Raw genomic sequence first — 27793 nt, forward strand, 5'->3', positions numbered from 1 at the left:
CGTTGTTTTAAAAGTGTAACCTTCACTTCAAGGAGGATTTTGAATGATGAAGTAAAATTGCCATGACCCGCCAGAGAATTCATGTAATTCTCTATTTCGTTAGAGAATAGTTCTCTAAAGTTGCTTAGGAGACCTACAGGATCTGTGGCAAAGGCTGGGGGGATGGAATATTCCATTCTAGTAAAGAGATCCCTCAGGGCCCCCACCCTATTAATTAAGTGAGGGATGTCAATAACATCCCCCCCTTCTGAGGAATTTCCATCACTATCTCGATTGTTGTCATCGGGTCTAAGACCACTAGGACCTGCCTAAGGGATGTCACCACCACCATCATCACCACCATCACTCATCTCTTCCTCCCCCCCCATTTTCAAAGGGCTGTCTACCCCCACCACCACCACCTAAGGGGCTATTGTTACGTTGGTCTTTGGGGTGAAGTTCCTCTCCTACCTGCCCCTGAGATGTCTTTACCTGCCTCTGAAGCACCCCTAGAAAAAAAAAATAATAATAATAATAATAATAATAATAATAATAATAATAATAATAATAATAATAATAATAATAATAATAATAATAATAATAATATTAATAAAAAGCAACACCCCAACACACCCAACTAAACCCCATGACATAACGCCTCAAGAAAGCTTCTTAAGATATTAAAACTGGAGAGCAGGTTTATTCACACACCTTGGGGACATGATTGAAGATGTTCAGAGGTCAAGTGCTCGCACAAAGTGACCCCACAACTGCAGCAGGTGAAAGTGGGGTGAGGCTTCAAGGTGACGCTGCCACATATGAGGCATACAAAACCACTCTCTCCGGTAGGCTGGTGATGTTTACCTCCTAACAAGGAAATAACATATAAATATACACACTCTCACTCACACAGCCCCCACACACCCCCCCATGAAGATAGGGGCAACCATCTCAATATTTCTCATTTGAAATAAATACGAATAAATAAATAAATAAATAAGGGCTTACCTCCACCACAGGTTCTCCTGTGAATTCCACGAGATTGAGCACACACAGCTTCCCCACAGCGGAGGCAGCAATAAGTTGTATGCACGAATTGTGGTGATGAGCTCCAACCACAAATGTTGCAAATATCACCTGGGAGTGACATTATCCCTCACTCCTAGGAAAAAAAATATATAAAATAAATAAACATATATTCTCTCCCACTCAAAACACCCCTCTTTCTCTTATATCTATCTATATATATATATATATATATATATATATATATATATATATATATATATATATATATATATATGTATATATATATATATATATATATATATATATATATATATATATATATATATATATATATTAGTATATTTTGGTAGCAGTCTTTCCTGTAGACATATATTATTAAATATGACCGAAAAAGTAAGATTAATAATTCTAACACGAATTTTCTCAATCTTTCGTACATTTCTTTTCACTGTTGGAGGTAAATCAAAAATCAATTCTCCAAAATTCATTTTTATTTCTAGTCTGACGCGACACGAGCGCGTTTCGTAAAACTTATTACATTTTCAAAGACTTTAGTTCACAAATACACAACTGAATAGAACTTACGCATCTCCGATTTTATATCTACATTTGAGTGAGGTGGAAGGGGTGATGTGGCATTAACACAAGACAGAACAAGATGTGGCATTAATAGGGTATTAATTTCATCAACACAAGACAGAACAAGAGTATTAATAGGGTATTAATTTCATCAACACAAGACAGAACACGAAACAATGGATATTGAATAGAAGTGTTTGTAGAAAGCCTATTGGTCCATATTTCTTGATGCTTCTATATTGGAGCGGAGTCTTGAGGTGGGTAGAATATAGTTGTGCAATAATTGGCTGTTGATTGCTGGTGTTGACTTCTTGATGTGTAGTGCCTCGCAAACGTCAAGCCGCCTGCTATCGCTGTATCCTTCAACCCTTCAAGAAGTCAAGAAGGAGTACGGACCTGCAGAGGAAGGAGGCACGGAGACGACGCGCTAAACGGTGGGACGACGAGAGGCTCTGGTAGGACACGACGACGTGTCGTGTGGGGGCGTTCCCGACACGAGGACCAGGAGCTACATCTCGACTCTCATCGGAGGATAGGTTGAAGTAGGTGTTTCTAGTTCCCTCCCCATTCCCCTTTAGTTAGCTATATTATTCGGCTATATATTATCTAGCCTGAGGATTTTATATGTCGTGAGCAAGTCTCACCAATGTCACAGTGAGGCACCAGTTTGCCGTGTAGTACTATCAAGAGTACTTGTAATATTCATGTTGATTATTGGTGTGTACAGGCACCAGGAACAAGTGATAAATTTACTGTGTTGTGTATATCTTTCTAGAGATTTTGATGTGACCATAATAGTGATAAATTATATATAATATTATGCCAGTATTTGAAAGTTAGGCTACGTGCCCAGAAACTATTTATTTTCCATATATTGATGTTTGATTTATATACACTATAAATGTCTATGTTCATTCAGTGATTAATCATTTGTGAGTACAGTGAATTATTGCGTTATCGCCCACGAGAGAAAGTACTGAAAACTCCAGTGTTAATAGTTCATAACATATTGTTGAATGAAGAACAATGTAAAGCCATTACAGTGAGTCATTGTAGCATTGATTGTAGAAAAGACTGTTTGAGCCTGAGTACGGTGTAACTAAGTAATACGGTCAATTTGTGACAATATCGAGTGTGCGAGTTTCTAGTAGTATTGGAGAATTTAAAGAAACAGCGCGCGTGAATCTAGAAAACAAGCAAAGCTTTCGCGCGGGGGCCAGATGATCAGCTGTTCTTGACACTTGATGAGGAGGGAAGGTGTTGCCACCTAGTGAGTGCATACTTACCGTGGGAATTACCGGCCGCTGCCAGGATCAGTTGATTTATACATCATTGTTTGGCCTCGTGATATCTTTCATGCATTTTAAGTAAAATACAAAACTATCTTTGTGTTTATATCATCCCCTCCATTGATCTTGTGGCTATATTATACTGGTAAGCATAGAGTGATAACAATAAGTACCTGCCTGATTCCTGATCTTTTGAGTGTGACCTTGCCAAGGCTACCACTGATTCCACCCGTCCACTGAGGTGTTACTGGCCACCTAAAACACCAGTTGGCGACCTTGTGATTCACCGTAGAGCCCGATTGTTGGGGAGGGCACACGACAGTCAAGTGAACGAGTCGTGCTCCCACTCCTTCTCAATAAGAGGCCGTTGAGATTGACTGGGAGACTCTCCTGGCGTGCAGTGGCGCCGTGAGGATCGAGTGAAGACCCGTAGGGCTACAGTGAGTGACTTTGAGCATAACTATTGCTCACCCCAGGGTAAGAATAGAGAGGTGAATCCCCAACATTGGCGACCTTGCCCGGATATCGATCGAAGTAAAGGTTGCAGTGGTACTTGGCAGTGGTGTTAGAGATTAGGTGCAGGTTAACACTCATAGCACAAGATGGAGGATGATAAAGTGAAAAGGTTTATTGACTCTAGAGACGAACAGGTGCTGGAAGAGTGCACCAAGGCACAGTTACAGGCAATAGCGGATCATTTTGGAATAAAGCTGAAATCTGCCAGAGTTGGTGAAAGAAGACTAGAGATAATGGCTCAGCTCAGGGCTCGAGACGAAGCTGTGGGGGAGGAACGGCCCCAGACACCTGCCAGTGTGGGTGACCACCTGAGTATTGGTGGAAGCAGCAGGGGATCCAGCGGCAGCCGGCACAGCATTAAGCTGGAAATAATGAAGTTGCAGCTGGAAGCACAGCAGCGTAAAGAAGAGCGAGAAGCAGAAGTGCAGCTGAGGAGAGAAGAAGCACAGCAGCGCAAGGAAGAGCGAGAAGCAGAAGCGCAGCTGAGGAGAGAAGAAGCACAGCTACGCAAAGAAGAACAAGAGCGAGAAGCGCAGATGAAGCGTGAGGAGCGAGAAGCACAGATGAAGCGTGAGGAGCGGGAAGCACAGATGAAGCGTGAGGAGCGAGAAGCACAGTTACGCAGGGAAGAACAAGAGCGAGAAGCACAGCTACGCCGGGAAGAACGCGAGCGAGAATTTAGGCTGAGACAATCGGAAATAGTATCCAACAAGGAGGTAGAGCTGAAGCGAGCCGAATTAGGACTCGGTGTACCTGCTCCGCCGCCACAGGAAGACCGACGAGTGAGGGAACGAGACCTGCCGGTCTTTGTGCCTAGTGAAGCCGAAAGTTTCTTCGATCACTTTGAGAGAGTTGCTGCTATGAAGAGGTGGCCGAGGGCGGAGTGGGCGGAGCTAGTGCAAGGGAGGCTCACAGGTGAAGCTCGTGAAACCTTTACTATGCTCGACTTCCAAGAATGCACCAACTACGATGCGGTAAAACGAGCTGTGCTCCGTTCTTTCAAGCTCACGCCGGAGTGTTACCGGAAGAGGTTTAGAGAATGTACCCGGTTGCCAGGAAAGTCTTAAGCGGAGACGGCGAGGGACATGGAAAGAAAGTTCCTTAAGTGGCTGGACTCTGAAGAAGCGGGGTCGGCCGAAGAGGTCAAGGAACTAATGGTCATGGAAAAGTTTATGTCCGTGCTCTCTCCTGAGATCAGGATGAGGATAAAGGAGGCGGACATAAAGAACCTGAGGGCCGCAGCCGACCGGGCCGACATGTTAGAGGAAGCACTACGCCCAAGCCGAGAGGGACAGTACCGATCACCCGTGTACTCCAGAAGCAGTAGGAATTATAGGAGGACGGATGGATGGAGGACAGGAGCGAGTTCTCCCAGGTCCCACCGCTCGAGATGGGACGACAGAGGAACAAAAGGTGCTGTGGAGCCGATAGAGGAGAACCCAGCTGAGAGCTCGGGAACTGTTACTGCAACGAAGGAAACGACAAGTGAGGCGAGAAGGACACAGGGAGCGACGGCCTCTGAAAGCAGTGCTAAGGCGAGCGGTGGCGGATGGTCTCCGCCAAGGGTCCGCTGCTACAACTGCGGAAAAATCGGACACGTCGCGTGGGAATGCAGACGCTTTAAGCAGCGGGGACACGTTGCTTTAGTGATGTTCGAGGACCAGAGGGCCGAGGGAGTGCGGGATGAACCCGTGCTGAATGGGGAGAAGAAAGTTCACCCATTCATGTGTCAAGGAACCGTAAGGATGGGGGTCGCAGACCCCATCCCCGTGAAGATGCTAAGAGACACCGGGGCTGACTTTACCCTGGTAAGTGAAACCCTGTTCCCCGAGGGTTACAAGAGTACCAGTGTGGGGGTGGCAAGTGTGACCACCGTGGGAGGCCCAGTGAGGGTGCCCCTACACCAGATAACTTTGAATTCCGACTATGGCTGCCAGACCCTTGTGGTGGGAGTCTGTACATCAATGCCCAAGATGGAGGCGCAGGTCATCTTGGGGAATGACGCATGTGGAGGATATGTCCTCCCGCATCTCGTGAAGGGCGAAGAGTGCCTAGAACAATACAAGGAGACAGGCGAAGAGTTGAACGCCTGTGGGGACGAGAAGGGAATCGCACCAGTGGCGATCCCAGTTTGTGCTGTAAGTCCGAGACAGCGCGAAGAACCAGGAGGTTGTGGATCTGATGGGGCTGAGGAGACGACTGACAGCCTGGGAACAGATCACCTCTGCGTAGGACCCAGAGAACGAGTGGAGGGCGAAAGTAGCCCGAATTGTGAGTTGCAGGTGACACTCACCGGTTCTCTAGGGGTAGACCGCACTCGTCTCGGAGAGTTGCAGCAGGAGGAGTTCCCCGAATTGGTTAGTGAGGCCGAAAGAGGACGTATGGGTCCTGAGAAGGCTTACTTTCCATTTATCTATATTATATATGCCATGCTATCTATGATGAGGGAACGATGGACACCAGGAGCGACCGTGGGAACGGTGGTTGGATATGTCCAGAAGTTCAGAGAACGGCTCACCCTAGCGAAGGAACTGGCTGGGAAACACCTGAAGAAGGCGCAGCGTAAGATGTCGGAGTGGTACGGCGGGAGAGCTGCGCAGAGGGATTTCAAGGTCGGGTCCCAAGTGATAGTTTTGTTTCCAGGTAAAGGTAAGGTGACCAAGTCGCGGTTCAAGGTACCATACCGAGTGCTGCGACGGTTGGGTCCAGTGTCGTACGAGATTGGGAAGCCGGACAGACCCCGGAAGAAACAGGTGTGTCACGCAGACCGCCTGAGACCTTTCTTCACTGTGGAAGGAGGAGCCGCCAGGCAGGAAGGAACGATGATCCGAGAAACCCAGCGGAAGACGGTTCTGTGTGTACAGGGGGACCGAGAACTCCCGGAGGAGGAAAGAAAGAGGTCCAGGGCGGACGGCACCCGTCTCACCAACACTGAGAGACTGACAAAGATCAAGGTCAAGCACATCAAGGGGAAGGACGACGTAGTAGCGGACGCCCTATCCCGCATACACTAACCAGACATGACTCTTATTTTAAGGGGAGGGGTATGTGACGGAGTTCCCCCCCCTTATAATTCTCCCACGCCTGCAGTAAGAGTCATGTCTACTTTTCCCAAGCGTTCTCTACGTTGCAGGCTACAATTTGATATATGGGAGAGAGTGAAGTGTCCTCGGAGAGCCGAGAAATTTGTGAAATAGTAATATTTTGGCCTGTGGTATAGGCCCTTTAGGGAGCCAAGATGGCGCTTGCCTCCCTGATTTCCCGCCAAAACCGTGTGACGTCAGTGGCACCGGATTGGTCACCGACAGCAATGTGGCACCGGGAGCCAATGAGAACTTCCCGTGGCGAAAGTGACGTCACGAAGGAAGGGGGTCCAGGCCGCGTGCCACTCTGGCGCCATCAGTCAGACACGACACGTCATAGAGGTCGGACGTGCGACGATTGGTCCTGTCAGTTTGACAGTTGTTTCCCGCTCCCGTGGATTTACGCGTCACCTGAAGTCCGCCAGTACTCTGAGAGGTCTTCCCTAGTTCATGTGTTGAACCAGAGAGGGAATTGACGGTTATTTGAGCAACAAGTGCTCCAGTCAGGTACTGTGCAAGAAGCAGTGAAGCCGTGCAGTGACGTATGTGACGTCTGTGGCAGTTCACCAGTTCGTGACAGCGTAGTGGCTGACAGAGCCACTGGGTAGCTGAGGAAAGAGAGGATTATTTGGGGAAATCCGAACGACTGCAGCTGAGATCGTAGGCAGCAGCCGTTGCTGGGAGAAGACGACGGCCAGGAGACCGACTCCAACCCTTCAAGAAGTCAAGAAGGAGTACGGACCTGCAGAGGAAGGAGGCACGGAGACGACGCGCTAAACGGTGGGACGATGAGAGGCTCTGCTAGGACACGACGACGTGTCGTTTGGGGGCGTTCCCGACACGAGGACCAGGAGCTACATCTCGACTCTCATCGGAGGATAGGTTGAAGTAGGTGTTTCTAGTTCCCTCCCCATTCCCCTTTAGTTAGCTATATTATTCGGCTATATATTATCTAGCCTGAGGATTTTATATGTCGTGAGCAAGTCTCACCAATGTCACAGTGAGGCACCAGTTTGCCGTGTAGTACTATCAAGAGTACTTGTAATATTCATGTTGATTATTGGTGTGTACAGGCACCAGGAACAAGTGATAAATTTACTGTGTTGTGTATATCTTTCTAGAGATTTTGATGTGAACATAATAGTGATAAATTATATATATAATATTATGCCAGTATTTGAAAGTTAGGCTACGTGCCCAGAAACTATTTATTTTCCATGTATTGATGTTTGATTTATATACACTATAAATGTCTATGTTCATTCAGTGATTAATCATTTGTGAGTACAGTGAATTATTGCGTTATCGCCCACGAGAGAAAGTACTGAAAACTCCAGTGTTAATAGTTCATAACATATTGTTGAATGAAGAACAATGTAAAGCCATTACAGTGAGTCATTGTAGCATTGATTGTAGAAAAGACTGTTTGAGCCTGAGTACGGTGTAACTAAGTAATACGGTCTATTTGTGACAATATCGAGTGTGCGAGTTTCTAGTAGTATTGGAGAATTTAAAGAAACAGCGCGCGTGAATCTAGAAAACAAGCAAAGCTTTCGCGCGGGGGCCAGACGATCAGCTGTTCTTGACACTTGATGAGGAGGGGAGGTGTTGCCACCTAGTGAGTGCATTCTTACCGTGGGAATTACCGGCCGCTGCCAGGATCAGTTGATTTATACATCATTGTTTGGCCTCGTGATATCTTTCATGCATTTTAAGTAAAATACAAAACTATCTTTGTGTTTATATCATCCCCTCCATTGATCTTGTGGCTATATTATACTGGTAAGCATAGAGTGATAACAATAAGTACCTGCCTGATTCCTGATTTTTTGAGTGTGACCTTGCCAAGGCTACCACTGATTCCACCCGTCCACTGAGGTGTTACTGGCCACCTAAAACACCAGTTGGCGACCTTGTGATTCACCGTAGAGCCCGATTGTTGGGGAGGGCACACGACAGTCAAGTGAACGAGTCGTGTTCCCACTCCTTCTCAATAAGAGGCCGTTGAGATTGACTGGGAGACTCTCCTGGCGTGCAGTGGCGCCGTGAGGATCGAGTGAAGACCCGTAGGGCTATGGTGAGTGACTTTGAGCATAACTATTGCTCACCCCAGGGTAAGAATAGAGAGGTGAATCCCCAACAATATATATATATATAATAGAATAATAGAATATATATATATATATATATATATATATATATATATATATATATATATATATATATATATATATATATATATATATATAAATATATATATATATATATACCCCAAATATGAAATAGATATTAGTTTACTTACATGTTAGTCTAGACGAGGATGGAGAGTGGAAGGTTTCAACACTAACTGTATAATACGACGAAGGAGGGGCGTGTGGTGTCCTTATATTTGATGATCAAGCGGGGGGCGGTGTTGCCACATACAATACCTCACAGCCCCTCCCTCCATCGTGTGAAAGAGAAGGGTTAGGGTTGCTATGGGGAACTTTTTTTTCTCGTCTGGCGGTCATCTCTATGGGAGCTGAGCAAAAAACCCAGGTAGGCTGTCTATGGTCTGAGGAGGGTGGCGCTCATTGGAGAGTGAATACACAATACATGCAACATCTCACAGCTCCTGTGTGAAAGAGAAGGATTAGACTTGCTATAGAGAACTTTTTTTTCTCTCGTCTGGAGGTCATCTCAATGGGAGTCCCAAAAAAACCCAGGTAGGGCCGTCTTTGTCCTGAGGAGGGTGGCGCTTCTTGGGGAGTGAATAAATGCTCACACTCACTCTCGCACACACTCATACACACACACACACACACACACTCACACACACTCACTCTCAGTCACTCACACACTCTCACTCTCTCATATATATATATATATATATATATATATATATATATATATATATATATATATATATATATATATATATATATATATATTATATATATATATATATATATATATATATATATATATATATATATATATATATATACATATATATATATATATATATATATATATATATATATATATATATATATATATATATATATATATATATATAAGTGGCTGTCCCACAGGTAATTGGACCATTTATGAGGAAAATATGGAGGAGTGTACTTCTGCCACAGATGACCAATTAATATTTTTCATCAACCAGCGAGAATATTTGTAGCTGGATTTAGCAATTCTGGGAAAACTAGTCTGGTGGTAAATTTATGTGTTAAATACCACGGGAAATTCTCAAAAATTATAGTGTCAACTGCAAATAATTCTGATCATCCTATTTCAAACAACCCCATTTTGCGAAATAAGGTTACTCTCTCCCAAGGGCTGATTAACCCTTTAGAGTATAAGAATCCTTTTTCAAATGAGTCAGTTTTGTATATAATTGATGACTTATACCTGGAAGCCATACAGAGTCCAATTATAGCCAATATCTTCACCCGAGGGAGACACGATAATATTTCTGTAATTCTATTTAGTCAAAATTTGTTTCCCCAGGGGAAATATGCTAGGATAATAACTCTGAATTGTACCCATTATATATTAATGAAGCAGAGAGACATAACCCAACTTGAAATTTTAAGTGGTCAGTTATATGGGCGGAAAACTATTAAAAATTTCGTCGAAATATACCGACGGGCAATATCCCAGAGAGAGTATGGCTATTTATTGGTTGATCTGACAGTTCCTGAGACATTACAACTACGAACGGGGATTGTCAATGAAGACCAGTGTGAAATTGTTTATCATATGTGAACAAAACAAAAAATGCCTTTAACGACGCAGAAACGGTCAATTCTTACCTCCATCGATAATGACAGGTAAGGGTATTTCTACCCTGGGTGGTTTCACAGGATCAATTCAAAAATTGTATAAGGCTGCCAGACTTAAAGACATCAGCATCAGTATTGCAGATGTGAGGGAATTTCTCCGTGGGGAACGATCTTACACATTACACAGAAGAAATTTAGTTAGATTTCCTCGGCGAAAAATATTAGCTCCTAAACCCCGCACCATAATTGCCTGTGATTTGGGAGACTTTTATAGTTTACAAAAATACAATAGTGGTGTAAAATATATTTTGATTTGTGTCGATGTTTATTCTCGCCTAATGCAGACTCAAACTTTAAAAACAAAAAATTCAACGGATGTGGTACCTGCTCTAAAGAAGATGTTAGAGGAAACCTCTCAGTTTCACTGAGTAAGACGAATAATCACCGACCGAGGTAGAGAATTTTACAACAGGACAGTTCAAAATTATCTGAATAAGAAAAATATTAAGTTATATAGTGTATTTTCGGATATGAAATCTAGTATAGTGGAGCGAGCCATCAAAACTTTAAAACATAATCTGTATCATTATATGACCCAGGCTAATTCTTTACAATACATTCACATCCTTCCAAAAGTTGTGAATGTATACAACCACACTTTCCACAGAATACTAAAAAATACTCCACATGCCATTCATAAGTTGCAAAACATTGAAGATATACGAAGACAGTTTAAGGTCATGTATTTAAACAATGACCACCCCATAACTTCCATCAGTCCACAACTGCAGGTTGGGCACTATGTACGACTAGCAAAGCGAAGGAATATATTTCACAAGGGCTTTTGGCCCCAAAATACAGAAGAAATATTTCAAGTGTCTCATATCGATAGAACACAACCAATCCCAACCTATAAAATCAAAGATTTAACCAACGAGCTGATCAGTGGTATGTTTTATGAGCAAGAATTGATTCCAACAACGCTTCCAGACTATTTTCCCATAACGATATTACAGTCTAGGAAAACATCGAAAGGACACAGAGAATATTTCGTCAAGTGGAGAGGGTACCCAGATTCTAGCAATTGCTGGATTAAAGCTCAAGACATCGTCAAATTTAAAAAAAAAATGACAGTTCATCAGGACTCTCTCGTAGAGAAATACCATCAACTGTTATTTTTATTAAACAATTTATCACCCAAGAAGCGGAATAAACTAATCAAGGCTTTAAAACGACAGGAAATTGAATCAATTTGTGAAATTTTTGCCAATTTTCTGAAACGAAACATCCCAGTTCAACCTCAGATAATTAATGGATTACAGAGGTATCAGAATGACATTCGTTCTGTAGCACGTAAGAAAACTCCATTGTACAAAAAGAAAAACATTATAACCTCTAGGAGAGGTGGCGCTATATTGGCTGCTCTGTTACCTTTGGCTGTATCGTTAATTTCCTCTCTAATAAAGTAATTACGTAAGAAGAGAAAAAAATGGTGAAAGAATATTCCCTAGTACCACGACTCGTTGCTGAAAAATATTTATTTAATTAAAACGAGAGTACTCCATTGCCTCTTAATGAGGTGGCTCCACCCTCTTCCACCAGTGGTAGAAGTGGAAATAAGTCCTTCTCTTTAAAAAACGAAAGCAAATGGGGCAATTCGGCTAATAATGTTGGTGGTAGCTGTAAGCACCTTGGCTGTGACTCTAGCGGTGGTGATGATGGTGTGGGGAGAGTGGACACTCCCCCCACACCCCCACCAGCAACAACAACTTGTGGACGGTGTTGCCACGGTAACTCCTTTGAACGTTATAGCCCTACCAGACGGGGGGGACTGGTCAGACAACCTTTAAAAGATATTGCCCACCCCCCCCTGCAGCGCCCGCCGCCGCGCATGTGCCCGCCGCCAAAAACGCAGGACAGGTGCGACCGTCGCCCTTTAAAAAAACAAATAAAAAAAAGGATACATTCCATTCTACCGCCTGAGATGCAGGTAGCTGTTGCTGGGCCCATTCACCACAAAGCCACCACCACCACACCCCAAAACCCAAGTCTGGACAACTTAATAAATGTGTATTTTAAAATAGGGGAAATTCCCCACGTCAAAACATTATTGAACATGTTTGAACAAAACAGTCAACAGGTGGTATGGGATAGTCGCGGGAATTTATTAAAGCCTGTGCAAAATTTAAATATTTTAGATATAATTAAAACTTTAGCCTTTACTAAAGGACAATTTAGGACGGCTGACAAGGCAGATGTAAGGATTTTACTGAAGGTGGCTGGTGTAGACCCATCCTTTACACGTAATTCTCGCGCCAGATCACAGTTAAAAGGGGGTAGGGGTATCCATAGGAGGCCCCATTGGGAACCGTATTGAAAAAAACCTATATGAAGCACATCTTAAACGACATTATATTCAGTTGTGTATCCACCATGGAGAGAGCTTCAACCCCCCCCCCCCCTGCGGCAGTAGAAGAGGAAGAAAAATCTCCCCTATTGAAGCGTTTGGTTGCTACTCAACGTTACTACAAGTTTGTCGAACACAAAAGTAGATTGATATATGCCTTATAGGATTGTTATGACCGTCTTGTGTTGAGTGCTCCCCCAGAACGGGTTTTTAAGTCATTTGGAGAAATGGTGAAAAGGTATGAGGAGTATTCATCTCAGGAGATCCAGACAGAGATTTGGCAGATGGAAAAATTAACCTTCCAACATCGGGATATGATTACAGCCTTTGAGTCTGGGCGGAGTGTCTATGGGCTCATAAGGTGATCTCTACCCCCCACCCCTTCATCCCTCTTCCCCCAGGTGGGTCACAGGTGTATTTAAAGGTCGCCCACCGCCGCTCCTGGAACACTATACTACAGTTGTCGACACGCTCCTCTCAGCCGCCCTCTCACCATGTCTCTGGCGTCTATCAAGACCATCGGCGACGATATCACTGACTCCCACACCTTTGGGGTGGGAGATGTGATAATCTACGACCTCCTAGCTGCCGTTGTGCGACCCTATGGGCTGGCTTCCGTCATCTGGAAGACGTTCTCCTATGCCCGTGTGGAACGTGAAGGACTGGGTAATGCCAATAGGGCAATAATTCGTTGTCGGTCTACCCCCGGGGGACATTGTTGTGAAGATAGCCCCTCTCTCCTCCGACGGACAAGATCTCATAGAGGAGCCCGTCCTTTTCTTCAGGCCCACTTTTGTGGGGTTGATTTTTGCATTCGGGGCAGGAGCCCCCTTCGAGTCAAACCCAATAGCCCAGGAACAAGTGCAGACTTCCGCCGACACACACTACGTCACTAACGTCACCCTGGATACCGCCAAGAACCGCAGATACTGGCTCAAGATGAGCCTAACAAAGGTGGGCAATTTAATGGCGGCAACCCCAAGCATGACTCGACTAGTGGTACCCTACGGCTTAGGGGCTTCCCGCAACGGTATGGTCAACTGGCACAAGGACATTGGACCCATGCTGCTGTCTCTTCATCAAGAACTCGCCAAACTCAACAAAGAGTTAGTCATCCTCAAACGACCTGCTGCTGTTACCCCATCAGTGGTGCCCCTCCCGTTCGACGACCCAAGTGCTGATAATCTTACTATAACGCTCGACACCGTGGTGGGAGAGGGTGGTACCACACCAAGAATCTCTTCTCGTTCTACACCTCCAGCACCACCAGCCACACCTAGGAAGAAGAAACACTCTCAGGAATACGGCTCCACCTCCACCGCCACCCCTCCACCACCCCCTCCACCACCCCCTACAGCATCAACCTCAGTTAAACGGAGGATTGAGCCACTCCTCGACTTTGAAACGGGGACGAATCGCCGTATCGACTCCATCTTCGATGGTAAGTCACAGGAAATATTCCTGTTATCCTTCCCCCCCCCCCCCCCCGAAAAAACAACAAAAGCTGTAACCACCACTCCAGTAAAGAAGTTGAGGTAGTGCCAGCTACAGTAGCCCCGGCAGAAGCAGCAGTGGAGGTAGCAGCAGCCAGCAGTAGTAGTAGCGAGGGGGGGTGTGGTTAATCACTATTCTTAAAAAAATGTGTGGGAATCTTCACCTGTTGTAGTTCTTTAAGTAGTTTAATAAAATAAAATATAAGTTATGTTGTTTATTTTCTCCCTTCTTACAAAAACCCATCCCCTGTATATTGGCCTTTCAGTACATAACGAGACAATGGGGGAAGAACATTACATATATCTTACCAGTCTCGATCAATGAGATATTTACAACAACACGAGTTCAGCATTTACAAACACCATCCCAACACTACATTTAAACCCTTCAATTAAACATGAAGTGGCTTTAGTCAACATACTCCTCCCCAGGCGAATTAATGCCATCATCAAAGATGAGGAGGACTCTGGCATAGATATCTATGCCACTTTTAAACGTGGAACTCTTTCTAAGAGTCCAGAACACCTAATATACACCTTCCACCCAAAAACCAACATATTATCAAGAAACATCAAATTCATTACAGACGTGGTTAGTCGGCAAATAACCACCGACATGCAGCTTAGCTTTAGGGATGATTTCAAAATATACTTCTCAGATAAAGAACCAATCCTCACCTATGACCAATCTGTAGAGAGGGTATTACTAGCTTCAACTCTTAACAGTGGAAGTACTGGCTCATTAAATTCTCTCAGCTTTCAATTTAAACACAGAATAGCTAATGTACTTGGTTTTGACAGCAGTCGCAAATACACCATTTATCGAGCAAAAACAGATGACATTACGTCAGCCTCCAAGACTGTGGCCTTATCGCCCCCAGACATTGACGGAGGTTGTGACTATTTACTCATTTATAGTGACATCATCGAGCCGGAACGATACGGAGGGCAGATTGTAAATATCTTAGATGCAATCAATTATCATGACTCATATTCTAGAGGGGCTCACCCTCTAGTGTACAAAACATTAAACACTAACACGTTGGAGAAAGTAAGTATTAAAATAACAGATCAGTTTGGTCGAATGGTTAGTTTTGAAGATGGGAGGTCGGTTACGGCGGTCTTACATATCCGCCCTAAGGTATAGCAATATATATATAAAGATGTGTTTACCCTTGACTTAGGTTATTATAGGAAGAGACCTCAGAATGCGAATACCGTTCCACCCACCCTCCCAGGGGGAGTTCCGGGAGATATTCGCACCTCCCCCTAGGAGAGGGGGGAGGATGAGGATGAGAGGGGAAGCGATAAATGACATACACACATTCCAAGCGCCTTATCTCAGATCTGGTGGAGGTTTCTTTGGGACCTTGGCTGGTATTGCCCGACGGGCCATACCATTTTTCATGAAAGCTGTAACACCTAGCGCCATCGATTTTGGGAAAAATGTCCTTGGTGATTTAAGCAGTGGTAAACGGAATGTAAAGAGTGCTCTGAGAACTCACGGTATTGATGCTCTTAAGAGTGTGGGAAAGAAATTGGTAATGGGGGGTAAAATTAAAAGACTCTCTAAGCGAAAAAATAAAAATAAAAAATGTAAACGAGGTCTTGGGTATAAAAATGACGTGTTTTCGCTAACGTAAGCAGTCATACTTCAACTTTCGGAGGGGATCATGGGGGAGCCTAGCGGAGCTGGGGTGAAAATACCACTAGAATATTATAGCTCCAGTATTATTGACCAATTTCCAAGAAGTAACAGAATACGTAATGTGGAGAGTTCAATTGCCTCTACGCAGCAAATAGACGTTCTTCCTGTCAACCTCCCCATTAATCAACGTTTGCGGGATAATTACTTAGAATTCCGCATCCCTGGAACCCAGGGCGCCTTCTTAGATCTAGCTAATATTGTTATAGATTTTAAAGATGACGATACCACAAAATTGGAAGAGGATGACCATGTGGAATTTGTGAATGGGTTGTCAAATACCATGTTTAAAGGTGTTCAGGTTTTTTTAGGAGAGCAGGTAGTTGAAACAAATACTAATTTTAATTATTGGTCGTTTATTAAATTAATTACCTCCATGCCTCCATCAAAAATGTCTTCCTTGGGTAAAATTGGAGGCTTTCGTAGGGACTGGAGAGATGACGATGGTATAATCACTAATGAGTTTACAAATACTTATTTTACTGGAGCAACCGCCAAGGATAAAAAATTTATGGGTGATTTAAAAAGTAAAGGTTTGTCGATGTGTTTCCCCCTCCTATTGGATATATCATCCCTAGACCAATACATATTAGATAATATAGATATGCGACTAAGATTAGAGCTCTACCCCCATGCCTGGGTCCTAAATACAAGAGTGGACGATGGCTCTAACTATCGCCTGCATATGGATTATGCTAAGTTATGGGTGACGCGGGTGTTCCCCTACCCAAGTGCTTACCTGGCCTTAAACAGCTCACTGTTAGCATCCCCTGACCCCATAACATATACTTTCAATAGAACCATTTCTAAAACATATGTTCTAGCAGGGAATCAAACTAGTCTCTTAATTGATCAACCATGGGCGCAAGTAATTCCACACAAGATATACATGATAATCGTTCCAATGAATTATTTCGCCGGTCTTCACCAAGGTAATGGATTATATTTTGAAAATGCAAAGCTGAAAAGTATTGCTATGTATTTGAACAATAATGCAATTTACCGAATTGGTGGCGATTTCGATAACCATTATTCCCGCCTTTATTATGAAACTTTGAAGACATTAGGCTTAGAGCGTGATTCACTACTTGCCTATGACTCTTTTAATAAGGGAAGATCAATATTCGCCTTTGACTTAACCACCATTCAAACAAAGGATTCCCTCCCTGTGGAGAAATCTGGCAACTTGCGTATGGAGCTTGAATTTGGTGGCGGTGTTACATATAACAGACTGGTTTTACTGTTTTGGGAAACGACCGGGGTACTATCCATCGACGGGCAGAGAACTGTTCTGTGTGATGTACGAGCGTAAAAAAACATAATGAATTGTTATGGTATAAATATTAATTTAAAAAATAATCTAGGGGATCGAGCACTCTACCTAGGTTGTTATAATGCTGATGAGATAGAACATTTAAATATCTCTTCAAGAAAACCTATTGTTTTCATAACTAATATTTTACCATCACACAGCAGAATCACTATGGGTCATTGGGTAGGAATTTATGTTGATAAAGTTAATCATCGGATGTTTTTTTTTTATAGTTATGCAATATCGCCGGTTACTTACGGGCGTCATTTTCAAGGGTTTATTAAAACTAACAAAATAAGAAAGGTGTTTGGAATGCGCTACAGACTCCAGAGTAATTTTACTCTTGCCTGTGGATTGTATTGCGTCATATTTGTTCATCGAATAAGCCACCTGGGGTTGCCTTCAACAGTACATTACTTTCTTAATGTATTTTCAAGCATTACTTTAAAATTAAATGATAAACGAGCCCTTGCTTATGCGAGACGATATTTTCCTATGAAACATCACTGTGTTAGGACATTTTGTAGAGGTATAGGAGTTGGTTCTTATAGGTGGTGTAGAGAATATTTTTGTTAGCTAGGCAACCTACCTAACAAGGGGTGTAGCCTCCTATAAAAAACCCTCTCCCCCACCCATCCCCCTCAGAAGACTGTCTTCCTCCTACGAAATGGGAGGTGTCTCTCAAAAAACACCTGCGGGGAAGATTGAAGTCCTTGAAGGACCTGGTTAGTATTACCCTATCTTTTTGCTAATAGATTTATTTTATGTTTATTTCCCTCAATAAAAAAGTTTGTATATCCTCTATTTCACCTCTTATGTTTTTCTCCAGTGCAGTTCTTGGGACCCGTCCACATTTGTAGAGTAGTAATTCTACGTGGGGGGTCTGCCCCAAACAAGATGCTGTTACGTAGTCTAATTGACGATGCCTGCTGTAGAGGCCACAAGGCCGCTCCTGCAGGGGGAAAGGTATGTACTAGTTGTTCTTAGAGAAAAATAGAATATTTTTCTAATAAAATATATAATTATATAAAAAACCTTTAATCACTATAAATTATTTCCCCCATCTCTTTCCAGAACACTTCCGATGAGAGAGAGGAGGAAACTCAGCCAAAAGGTGTCCACCCAACTCACCCCACCCCCCCAAGAGAGGGGGGGGGGATGGGGCTCAAGACCTTCCCCCACTCTTCACTGACGAGGAATCGTCACAATTCTACTCAGACGAGGATGGGGGTGTGGGATAGGAAGGGGGGGTAGAGCTATAGTAAGTGAAATATGGCAAGAGCACTCTGTAAACTACAATTATTAACTAACATAATTACTTATACATTTTGTGGTTTTTACCTAATAAAGCATTTAATAAATTATTTGATGTTTTTTTTAACCTTTGGGGGGGGGGATTTATAATTTAATACTCCTTAAATACTCCTATATAAGGGAGGGGCCATTCAGACTTGTTCGAATATATATATCCTTAATTAGTCCTATATAACGACGTAGTGTTTAAACGGAGATACCCAGTGTAAGTGAAATATGGTGGGGACTCACCGTAGACTACAATTTGAGGTGGGTCTATCTGTCACCCCGCCTCTGATTCCATTGTCTGATAAGTGGGCCTATCTGGCTCCCCACCTCTGATTCCATTGTCTGATAAGTACCCCCCATTGTTTGTTAAGTGCCCCTATCTGGCCCGGAATATACTACTGTACCATGAACCTCAACAATGGCTATAGTACCATGAACCTCAACAATGGCTATAGAACAAAGGCTTAAGAACATTACGAGTGGTAAATCTGCCAACTACACCACTGTTATGTTAGACAGTATCCCTGTGGCAGTCCATTATTTATTAAGGGGGATTTATTTAAGACCGGAAAGTAGATCTTTTGTTATGACTATAAATCATCTCTGGAAAAAGTGAACGAACCTACTTCTCCTCCTAGCCAAGCATTCTGTAATAGTTTAAAGCATGAGAATGTGAGTAAACAGATTACGACCAGGCCAAAGTTACCTTTAGATTGACCATTGCAAAACCATTGGAGAGTACTTTAAGTCTATTTGAAAGTGGATACGGAACTTTTGTGTGATTTTTTACTGTATGACATAAAACGATGCTGAAACTAAACAAGCTGGACATTACACATTATGTCTCATTATCAAGTTTTGCATGGGACGCCTTTTTGTTGAAAAGTCAAGATGTTGTGGACTCTTTTTCTGATACCCAATTGTATGATGATACCCAATCGTTTCTCATTCTGATACCACAGAAATATTATGCAGAAATTTAAGAGGTGGATTTACCTCGGTCGTAAGACATTATACTAGTGTCGAAAAGGAACATAGAGGAGCTGTCCCCTCTGTAAATGAAAAATATTGTTTGAATTTGGATTTTAATTATTCATACGCCACGTGTATGACAGAAATGTTTCCCCAAGGTGGAATTAGAAAATTATCTGCTGCCGAATGTGATGATTTACTCGAGCAAGGATTGGAGAATATTACTTACGATGTGGATTAGGATTATTGGATCATGTGTGGTACTAAACATGTCAAGCTTTAGGTGGCACATTACACCAACGATTTTTCCTTATTTAACTCTTTCCCATGCAAATATTACTCCTGATCTTCTCTCTTATTTTAAATACTGAAGATAGGAAACTTAAATATATATATATATATATATATATATATATATATATATATATATATATATATATATATATATATATATATATATATATATGTCGTACCTAGTAGCCAGAACTCACTTCTCAGCCTACTATTCAAGGCCCGATTTGCCAAATAAGCCAAGTTTTCCTGAATTAATATATTTACTATAATTTTTTTCTTATGAAATGATAAAGCTACCCTTTTCACTATGTATGAGGTCAATTTTTTTTATTGGAGTTAAAATTAACGTAGATATATGACCGAACCTAACCAACCCTACCTAACCTAACCTAACCTATATATATAGGTAAGGTTAGGTTAGGTAGCCAAAAAAAACAAGGTTAGGTTAGGTTAGGTAGGTTAGGTAGACGAAAAAACATTAATTCATGAAAACTTGGCTTATTAGGCAAATCGGGCCTTGCATAGTAGGCTGAGAAGTGAGTTCTGGCTACTAGGTACGACATATATATATATATATATATATATATATATATATATATATATATATATATATATATATATATATATATATATATATATATATATATATATATATATATTTAAGTTTTCTTAAGGTTAAGGTTTCCTGGGTTGATTTTGCATCCTTAAAATGTAAATATGAAAATTATAATGATAAAAGGGTTGAAAAACGTAAACTTATTCACGGGAAGAAAATGTGGAACTTGGGTATACCTTCATTTAATTCGGTGGACTCTGATAAGGTGGTTTTCAATTTTTCAAAGATAATTTTGTCTCCCATTGAGAAAGAACTTCTCTCTCTGGGGTTAGACTTCGGGTTGACGTGTAAAAAAACTAAATTTGTTAATCATTTTTTAGGTTTTGAGCGGTTATGCAATACATTGAAAACTTGTACCCTAAGGACTGGTACAAATTATAGTTGGACCAATATCATCAGTACTGTTTCTTCCTTAGCACATGAAGTCTTTAATGACTTTGGTAAATATAAATTTACATTCCCTCCTTTTGACAAAAGGAAATTGGATTGTATTAATGGCTTAAAGAATGATAGGAGTATTTGTATTACTAGACCAGATAAAGGTAGGGATATAGTGGTTTTGGACAAGTTAGAGTATGTGAATAAGGTTGAAAGGTTGTTAGAAGACCCCTGTAAATTTACGTTGGTTGATTTAGACCCCTTTTCGTATATTTTGAAATGTGAGGATAAACTAAATAGAGTTTTAAGAAGTCTGAAAGACTCTCTCTTTGATAATACAAAATTACTTGCAACTGGCTCTAAGCCAGGCATCTTATACGGGTTACCTAAAGTTCATAAAACAGGTATACCGATTCGTCCTATTTTATCAGCGATTGGCACTTTTAATAATAAACTGGCCAAGTTTCTAGTTCCATTATTAGAACCATTAACGCATAATGAATTTACTGTGAGAAATTCTCAGGATTTTGTAAAAGAACTTTCCTCTTTAAATTTTGAGTTCCCAACTATAATGGCCAGTTTCGATGTTGAATCACTTTTTACTAATATAAAAATATTCAGACGGCTGTTAGAAATAGCGGTTAAAGACTCCGTCTTTATGTTTAATAATAAATATTATAAACAAATTGATGGAGTAGCAATGGGGTCTCCTTTAGGTCCTGCACTGGCTAATGCTTTTTTGAGTTTTCATGAAATAAATTGGCTTGATAAATATCCTTTGGCCTTTAAACCAGTCTTGTACAGGAGATATGTAGATGACACTTTTTTTGTTATTTAAGGACCAATGTCATATTGAGAAATTTAGAGAGTGCAATCTTAATGCACAACATAGTAATATACGTTTTACTGCAGAGTGTGAAGTGGACAATTCATTGTCGTTTCTTGATGTAAAAGTGAATAACCTTAATGGGTTCAACACTAATGTTTTTAGGAAACCAACTTTTACTGGTTTAGGTTTAAATTTTAATTCTTTGGTTCCTGATATTTTTAAGAAAAATGCAATTAACACTCTACTGAATATGGCCTTTGTTTTATGTTCAAATTGGAATAACTTTGATCAAGAAATTAATTTTCTTGTGAATTTTTTTTCAAATAATGGTTATCCTCTGCATATGGTTTATACCTTTATAAGGAATTTCTTAAATAAGAAGTTTCTCCCATCGTGTAGGATTACTACAGTAGAAAGGGATCTTAAATATATTAAATTACCATTTTATGGCACTATTAGTTTTTCTGTAAGGAGTCGTTTGAGGAGACTGTTGCAGCATTGTTATCCTCAAGTAGACTTTAGATTTATTTTTGTCAACGCAAATACCATAGGCTCTTATTTTAAATTTAGAGATAAAGTGCCTACCCCCTTGTGCTCAAATGTCGTATATATGTATAATTGTTCCAGCTGTAATGCTGGATATATCGGGAGTTCCATTCGGAACTTTAAGATTAGGATACTTGAGCACCGGGGAGTATCTTATAGGACTGGATTACCATTGTCAAAACCAGCATTTTCGGAGATTAGAAACCATTGTTATGAGTTCGATCATTCTCTGCTGGAATCTGATTTTAAAATTCTGGACACTTGTATGAATGGCCAGTCAGATTTGAGAGTAATGGAATCCTTATATATAAAGGAACTGCGGCCTCTGTTAAATAGCAACCTTTCAGCTGTTCAATTGTACACTGTATAGTGCACAGTAGGCCCTGTAATTTGATTTATAGTTCATTCTGGTAGTTTAATTTTATTATAATTTTGTTTAGTTTACCATGTCTTTGCCCTTTCTTACTTATTTCAAGTCTTGACATTGTACATTATTATAATCTTATATTTAGGATATATAATACATTTTTTGGTATTTAGTTTTATTTAATATTTGAGTTTTTATAAGATTTTGGTTAGTACTTTATAGTTGTCGTTTATTCTGTTTGTATTTTATATACATATTTTGTAGATTTGTATTCTTTATATGAATATTTGTTATAGTGTTTAGTGTCTATGTGTCAGGTATCAAGTTTCACTTCTGATCACTTCACGTAAGTTTAATCGAATGGTTTGTTATAGTAGTTATAAAATTCATCTTGTAGTTTAATGGATTATTAATTAGTTTTTATATATGTGACAGTTAATAAGTTTTATTAGTATTGATCACTTTAGGTGAGCTTAAGTGTTTTGTTTTTAAAACATTTTCCTTTCTTTGATAGGCAATTATATTCAGTATGAGTTCTTTGTTTACCAGTTATTTGATTGTGATTTCTGTTTATTCTTTTAGATCCGATGATGAATATGAGAAGTGTTCGAAACGTTATGCATTTTAAAGTAAAGAATCTGAAATAAGATGTTCAGTATATCCAACCCGTTCTCGCAAATTCGTAAAGTCAATATTGACTTATTAACTACGTGCATAGGTGATATACTAAACATAATAGATACCCTTAAAAAGATTCATAGAAAATACCGACCTTACCTAACCTTGTTAGTATCTTAAGATAAGCATCTTATTGCTTCGTAATTACAATTATTACTTAACCTATACCTATTATAGGTTAGGTAATAATTGTAATTACGAAGCAATAAGATGCTTATCTTAACATACTAAGTAGGTTAGGTAAGGTCGGTGTTTTCTATGAATCTTTTTAAGGGTATCTATTATGTTAAGTATGTCACCTATGCACATATTTAATAAGTCAATATTGACTTATTAAATTTGCGAGAACGGGTTGGTACATCCCTGGTTTTCCTATTCATCTTAAAATTGAGATTCCCTAAGGGAACATCGATCATAAATATTGTATATATATATATATATATATATATATATATATATATATATATATATATATATATATATATATATATATATATATTAGTATATTTTGGTACCAGTCTTTCCTGTAGACATATTTTATTAAATATGACCGAAAAAGTAAAATTAATAATTCTAACACGACTTTTCTTGATCTTTCTTACGTTTCTTTTCACTGTTGATGGTAATTCAAAAATCATTTCTCCAAAATTCATTTTTATTTCTAGTCTGACGCGACACTTGAGAGCGTTTCGTAAAACTTATTACATTTTCAAAGACTTTAGTTTACACACACACACACAACTTTAACTGAATAGAGCTTAAACATCTTTCGAGTTTTTATACCTACATTTAGGTGAGGTGACATGTTACAATAGTTTTGGATGAGGTGAAAATAAACTTTTAACACAAGACAGGACACGAAACAATGGGTATTAAAGGTAGGTAACTGCAGAAGGCCTATTTTTATTAGCCCATATTTCTTGATGCTTCTATATTGGAGCGGAGTCTTGAAGTGGGTAGAATATAGTTGTGCATTAATTGGCTGTTAATTGCTGGTGTTGACTTCTTGATGTGTAGTGCCTCGCAGATGTCAAGCTGCCTGCTATCGCTGTATCTATCGATGATTTCTGTGTTGTTTGCTAAGATTTCTCTGTTGATGGTTTGGTTGTGGGAAGAGACTATATGTTCCTTAATGGAGCCCTGTTGCTTATGCATCATTAAACGCCTGGAAAAAGATGTTGTTGTCTTGTCTATATACTGAGTTTTTTGAGGCTTACAGTCCCCAAGAGGGCATTTGAAGGCATAGACGACGTTGGTCTCTTTTAAAGCGTTCTGCTTTGTGTCTGGAGAGTTTCTCATGAGTAGGCTGGCCGTTTTTTTGGTTTTATAGTAAATTGTCAGTTGTATCTTCTGATTTTTGTCTGTAGGGATAACGTTTCTATTAACAATATCTTTCAGGACCCTTACCTCCGTTTTATGGGCTGTGGAAAAGAAGTTCCTGTAAAATAGTCTAAAAGGGGGTATAGGTGTTGTGTTAGTTGTCTCTTCAGAGGTTGCATGGCGTTTCACTTTCCTTCTTATGATGTCTTCCACGAAACCATTGGAGAAGCCGTTGTTGACTAGGACCTGCCTTATCCTACAGAGTTCTTTGTCGACTTGTTTCCATTCTGAGCTGTGGCTGAGAGCACGGTCGACAATCTGGTGGTAGGACACAGGATGGTTAGTATATAGGCGTTGCCAGAACTGGTCCGAGGTAAAGGACCAACACAGTCTATAATAAGTCTGTGGAAAGGTTCCGCAGGCACCTGGATGGGTGTCAGTGGTGCTCTGGGGATAGAGATGTTCGGTTTACCTGCCATCTGACATGTATGACACTGTTTGACGTATTGTTTGACGTTATTTACCATACCTGGCCAGTAATAGTCTTGACGGATTCCGTGGTAGGTTTTGTTAAAACCGTAGTGCGAAAGTGCTCCGTGGGCCAGGTGTAGAATAGTGGGCCGTAGGCTGGCAGGAATCACTAGTTGTTCGACGTTGGCCCAATCGTCGTCCTCCTTGAGTTTACTGGGTCTATATCTGCGGTAGAGCAACTCGTTCTCTAGAAAGAACCCAGGTATACTGTCAGGTTGAGTCTCAGCCTGGAAGAATAATGGTGTCAAGGTAAGATCTTCCCTCTGTAACTTACGGAACTCCAACGTGGTAAGATTCGGGGGTAGTTTCTGAGGGTCTTGAGGGACAGCGGTAGCAGTAGAGTCAGCTGGCTGTGGTCGTGCAGCTTGTGCACGGGTGGTCACCAAAACCGGAGGAGAAACTTCATCACTCTTTTGAACCTTTGCTGGAACATACTCAAAGATGGGATTATCCATTACAGAGGTACACACCTGGGGTTTGTCCATGACGATCAGGTTGGTCGGTTGCAGGTCTTCTGCCAAGTCGTTGCCCAGGAGAAGTTGCACTCCAGGCATGGGAAAAGGCTTTTCCCTAATGGCGACTTGGACTTCACCGGTCACGAAGGGACAATCCAGGTGGACTCTGGCGAGAGGATAAGGAGTGGTAGCAGTGAGGTCAGTGATGAAGACGGTTTCCCCGGTGTAGGCGATATTGGGCACAGCTGATTTCAAAATGATTGATTGAAGAGCCGCTGTGTCCCTCAAGATCTTCAGTTTGAAACGTCCCTCCGGATCTGAACCGTTGGTAGAGACAGTTCCAGGGTACAGGTGTTTACTGAAGAGAGAAAGATCATTAACATGAACACCAACATTCATCACAGGCTTACCGGACTTAGGAGGAGTCTGTTTGGGTTTAGTGGATTCAGTATTACCTTTGTATTGAGACTTACCACATTTATCTATGGTATGTCCATAGAGTTTACAATACTTACAGTACAATTGCGAGCCAGCTTGATCGGTACTCACTTTCTCGTAACTGTACCAAGACTTCTTACTGGAAGATGGTTCTGGTGTCAGCCGGTGGATGAGGCTGTAAGTGTCAGCCGACTTAGCACATTTTAGGTAGTCGGTCTCCTCTTTATCTGCTTAATATAAACGGACAGGAGGCGGCACACGCCTCAAGAATTCTTCAACTAGCATGAGGTTGACGAGTCCTGCAAAGGTAGAGACATGTGCTGCTTCCAGCCATTTCATAAAATATCTCCTTTTGGTATTAGCAAATTCTAGAAAGGTGGTGATACTTGCCTTTAGGTGGTCACGGAATTTTCTTCGGTAGCTTTCGGTGGAGAGAAGGTAGGCGTCCAACACTGCTTGCTTCAGGGTCTGGTAGTCATTCTCAGACGCCAAAGTACTGAGAGTAACTGCAGCTCTACCTGTGAGATGTACTCTGAGAAGGGTAGCCCATTGGTCGGCAGGCCAGCTAAGTTGATTAGCAAGGGTCTCAAAGGTGGTAAAAAATACGTCGACCTCTGGCTCTACGAATGGTGGCATTAACTTACTTGCATATTGAAACTTACTGGAAGACTGGCGGTAGCTTGCTGGCGTTGAGTGAGGTGTGTAGTTTCCAACGCGAGTTCTTGTTGACGACATTCTATAACCATAGCAGCTTGCTGTTTGTCATGCTCGCGTTGCATCTCCAGGTGACGATGTTTTGCTTCAAGCTTTACTCGCTCACGCTCACGGAGTATTGCAATCACACGTTCTTGTTCTTCTTTCCTCAAGGCGGCTTCCTCTTTCCTCAGTGCAGCTTCTCGTTCTTTTATTTGTAGGGCTTCCCTTTGTTGCTCTCGCTCGATCTTGGCAAGTTCTAGTTTGAGTTTCATAGCTGCCAAATCAGGTTTATCTGCAATAGAGTAAGTTTCGTGAGTTTCTGAGTCAATCTTACCTTCCTCTAAGAGATGATCCAGTAACAGGTTATGTAATTCATTTTTGTTGGCTCCATGGGGAACATCTAGTTGATACTCATGTGCAAGAGTTTGTAATTCGGTTCTCTTGGCACGACTTAAGGTCCCTATTTCACCTGCTGGATCTGCACGGAAAGCTTGGAGACGAAACATGGTGAAATTAGCAAATAAATGTGCAACGAATATACTGTTGTGATATGGTGAATGTCAGAAACAGGACAACGTGGCAACTGGTACCTATCCTGTGGAATCGTTAACAATTAATGTTAATTTCAAGATGGTAAATGATTAATAAATCAAGATCGCAGGAAATCTTGTACCCTGTCTTCAATGTAAGAGGTTAAGAGCAAGAAAATCCTACTAAGTGAAACTGAGTTTCTAAAACAAATGAAACATTTAATTGCCTCAAAAATGAATTAGGTAGTCCAAGAATGTAGGCATACCTTGCCGAGTCTCTATAGGACATAAGCAAGTTTTTCCCACTGAAATGAAATATGATCCTTACAGAATTAGCGAACTTTTGTGCTCTGAAAAAAGAAAGCTAATTCCCTACTTAAGTAAATATCATCATCTCTGACCGACGTGTAGGGGTGCGAGGTGTCAACTGGTGACGAGAACTGCTGCTGAGGTCCCAATTCAGCAACAAAGTTCGTGCTAGAGGAACTATGGCCCTCTTTATCCTCCTACAGTTGGATTGCAGAAGATTAGGTGCTCTTGACCCGGGGACAGACCAAAGTACCATGGTACCAATATGATGATCTGCCGAAAATATGAGAAATAACCTAGGGACAAAAGGTGGTAAACACGAGTAATAACACGGAGGGAGAGATGACCAATTAAGAGAATGACTGAG

General features: G+C 41.3%; 1 protein-coding gene across 1 annotated transcript; it reads left to right on the forward strand.

The window, feature by feature from the left end:
* Positions 1–13149: 13149 nt before the first annotated feature.
* Positions 13150–17042, forward strand: LOC123771813 (uncharacterized; the record flags this gene model as incomplete). Its single annotated transcript, XM_045764540.2, has 4 exons — positions 13150–13321; positions 13479–13761; positions 15494–15689; positions 15879–17042. Coding segments are annotated over exons 1-4 (1815 nt in total), but the record flags the coding sequence as incomplete, so codon positions are not given.
* Between the last annotated feature and the right edge of the window lie 10751 nt (positions 17043–27793).

Source organism: Procambarus clarkii, chromosome 75 (genome assembly GCF_040958095.1).
Source record: "Procambarus clarkii isolate CNS0578487 chromosome 75, FALCON_Pclarkii_2.0, whole genome shotgun sequence".
NCBI lineage: Eukaryota > Metazoa > Arthropoda > Malacostraca > Decapoda > Cambaridae > Procambarus > Procambarus clarkii.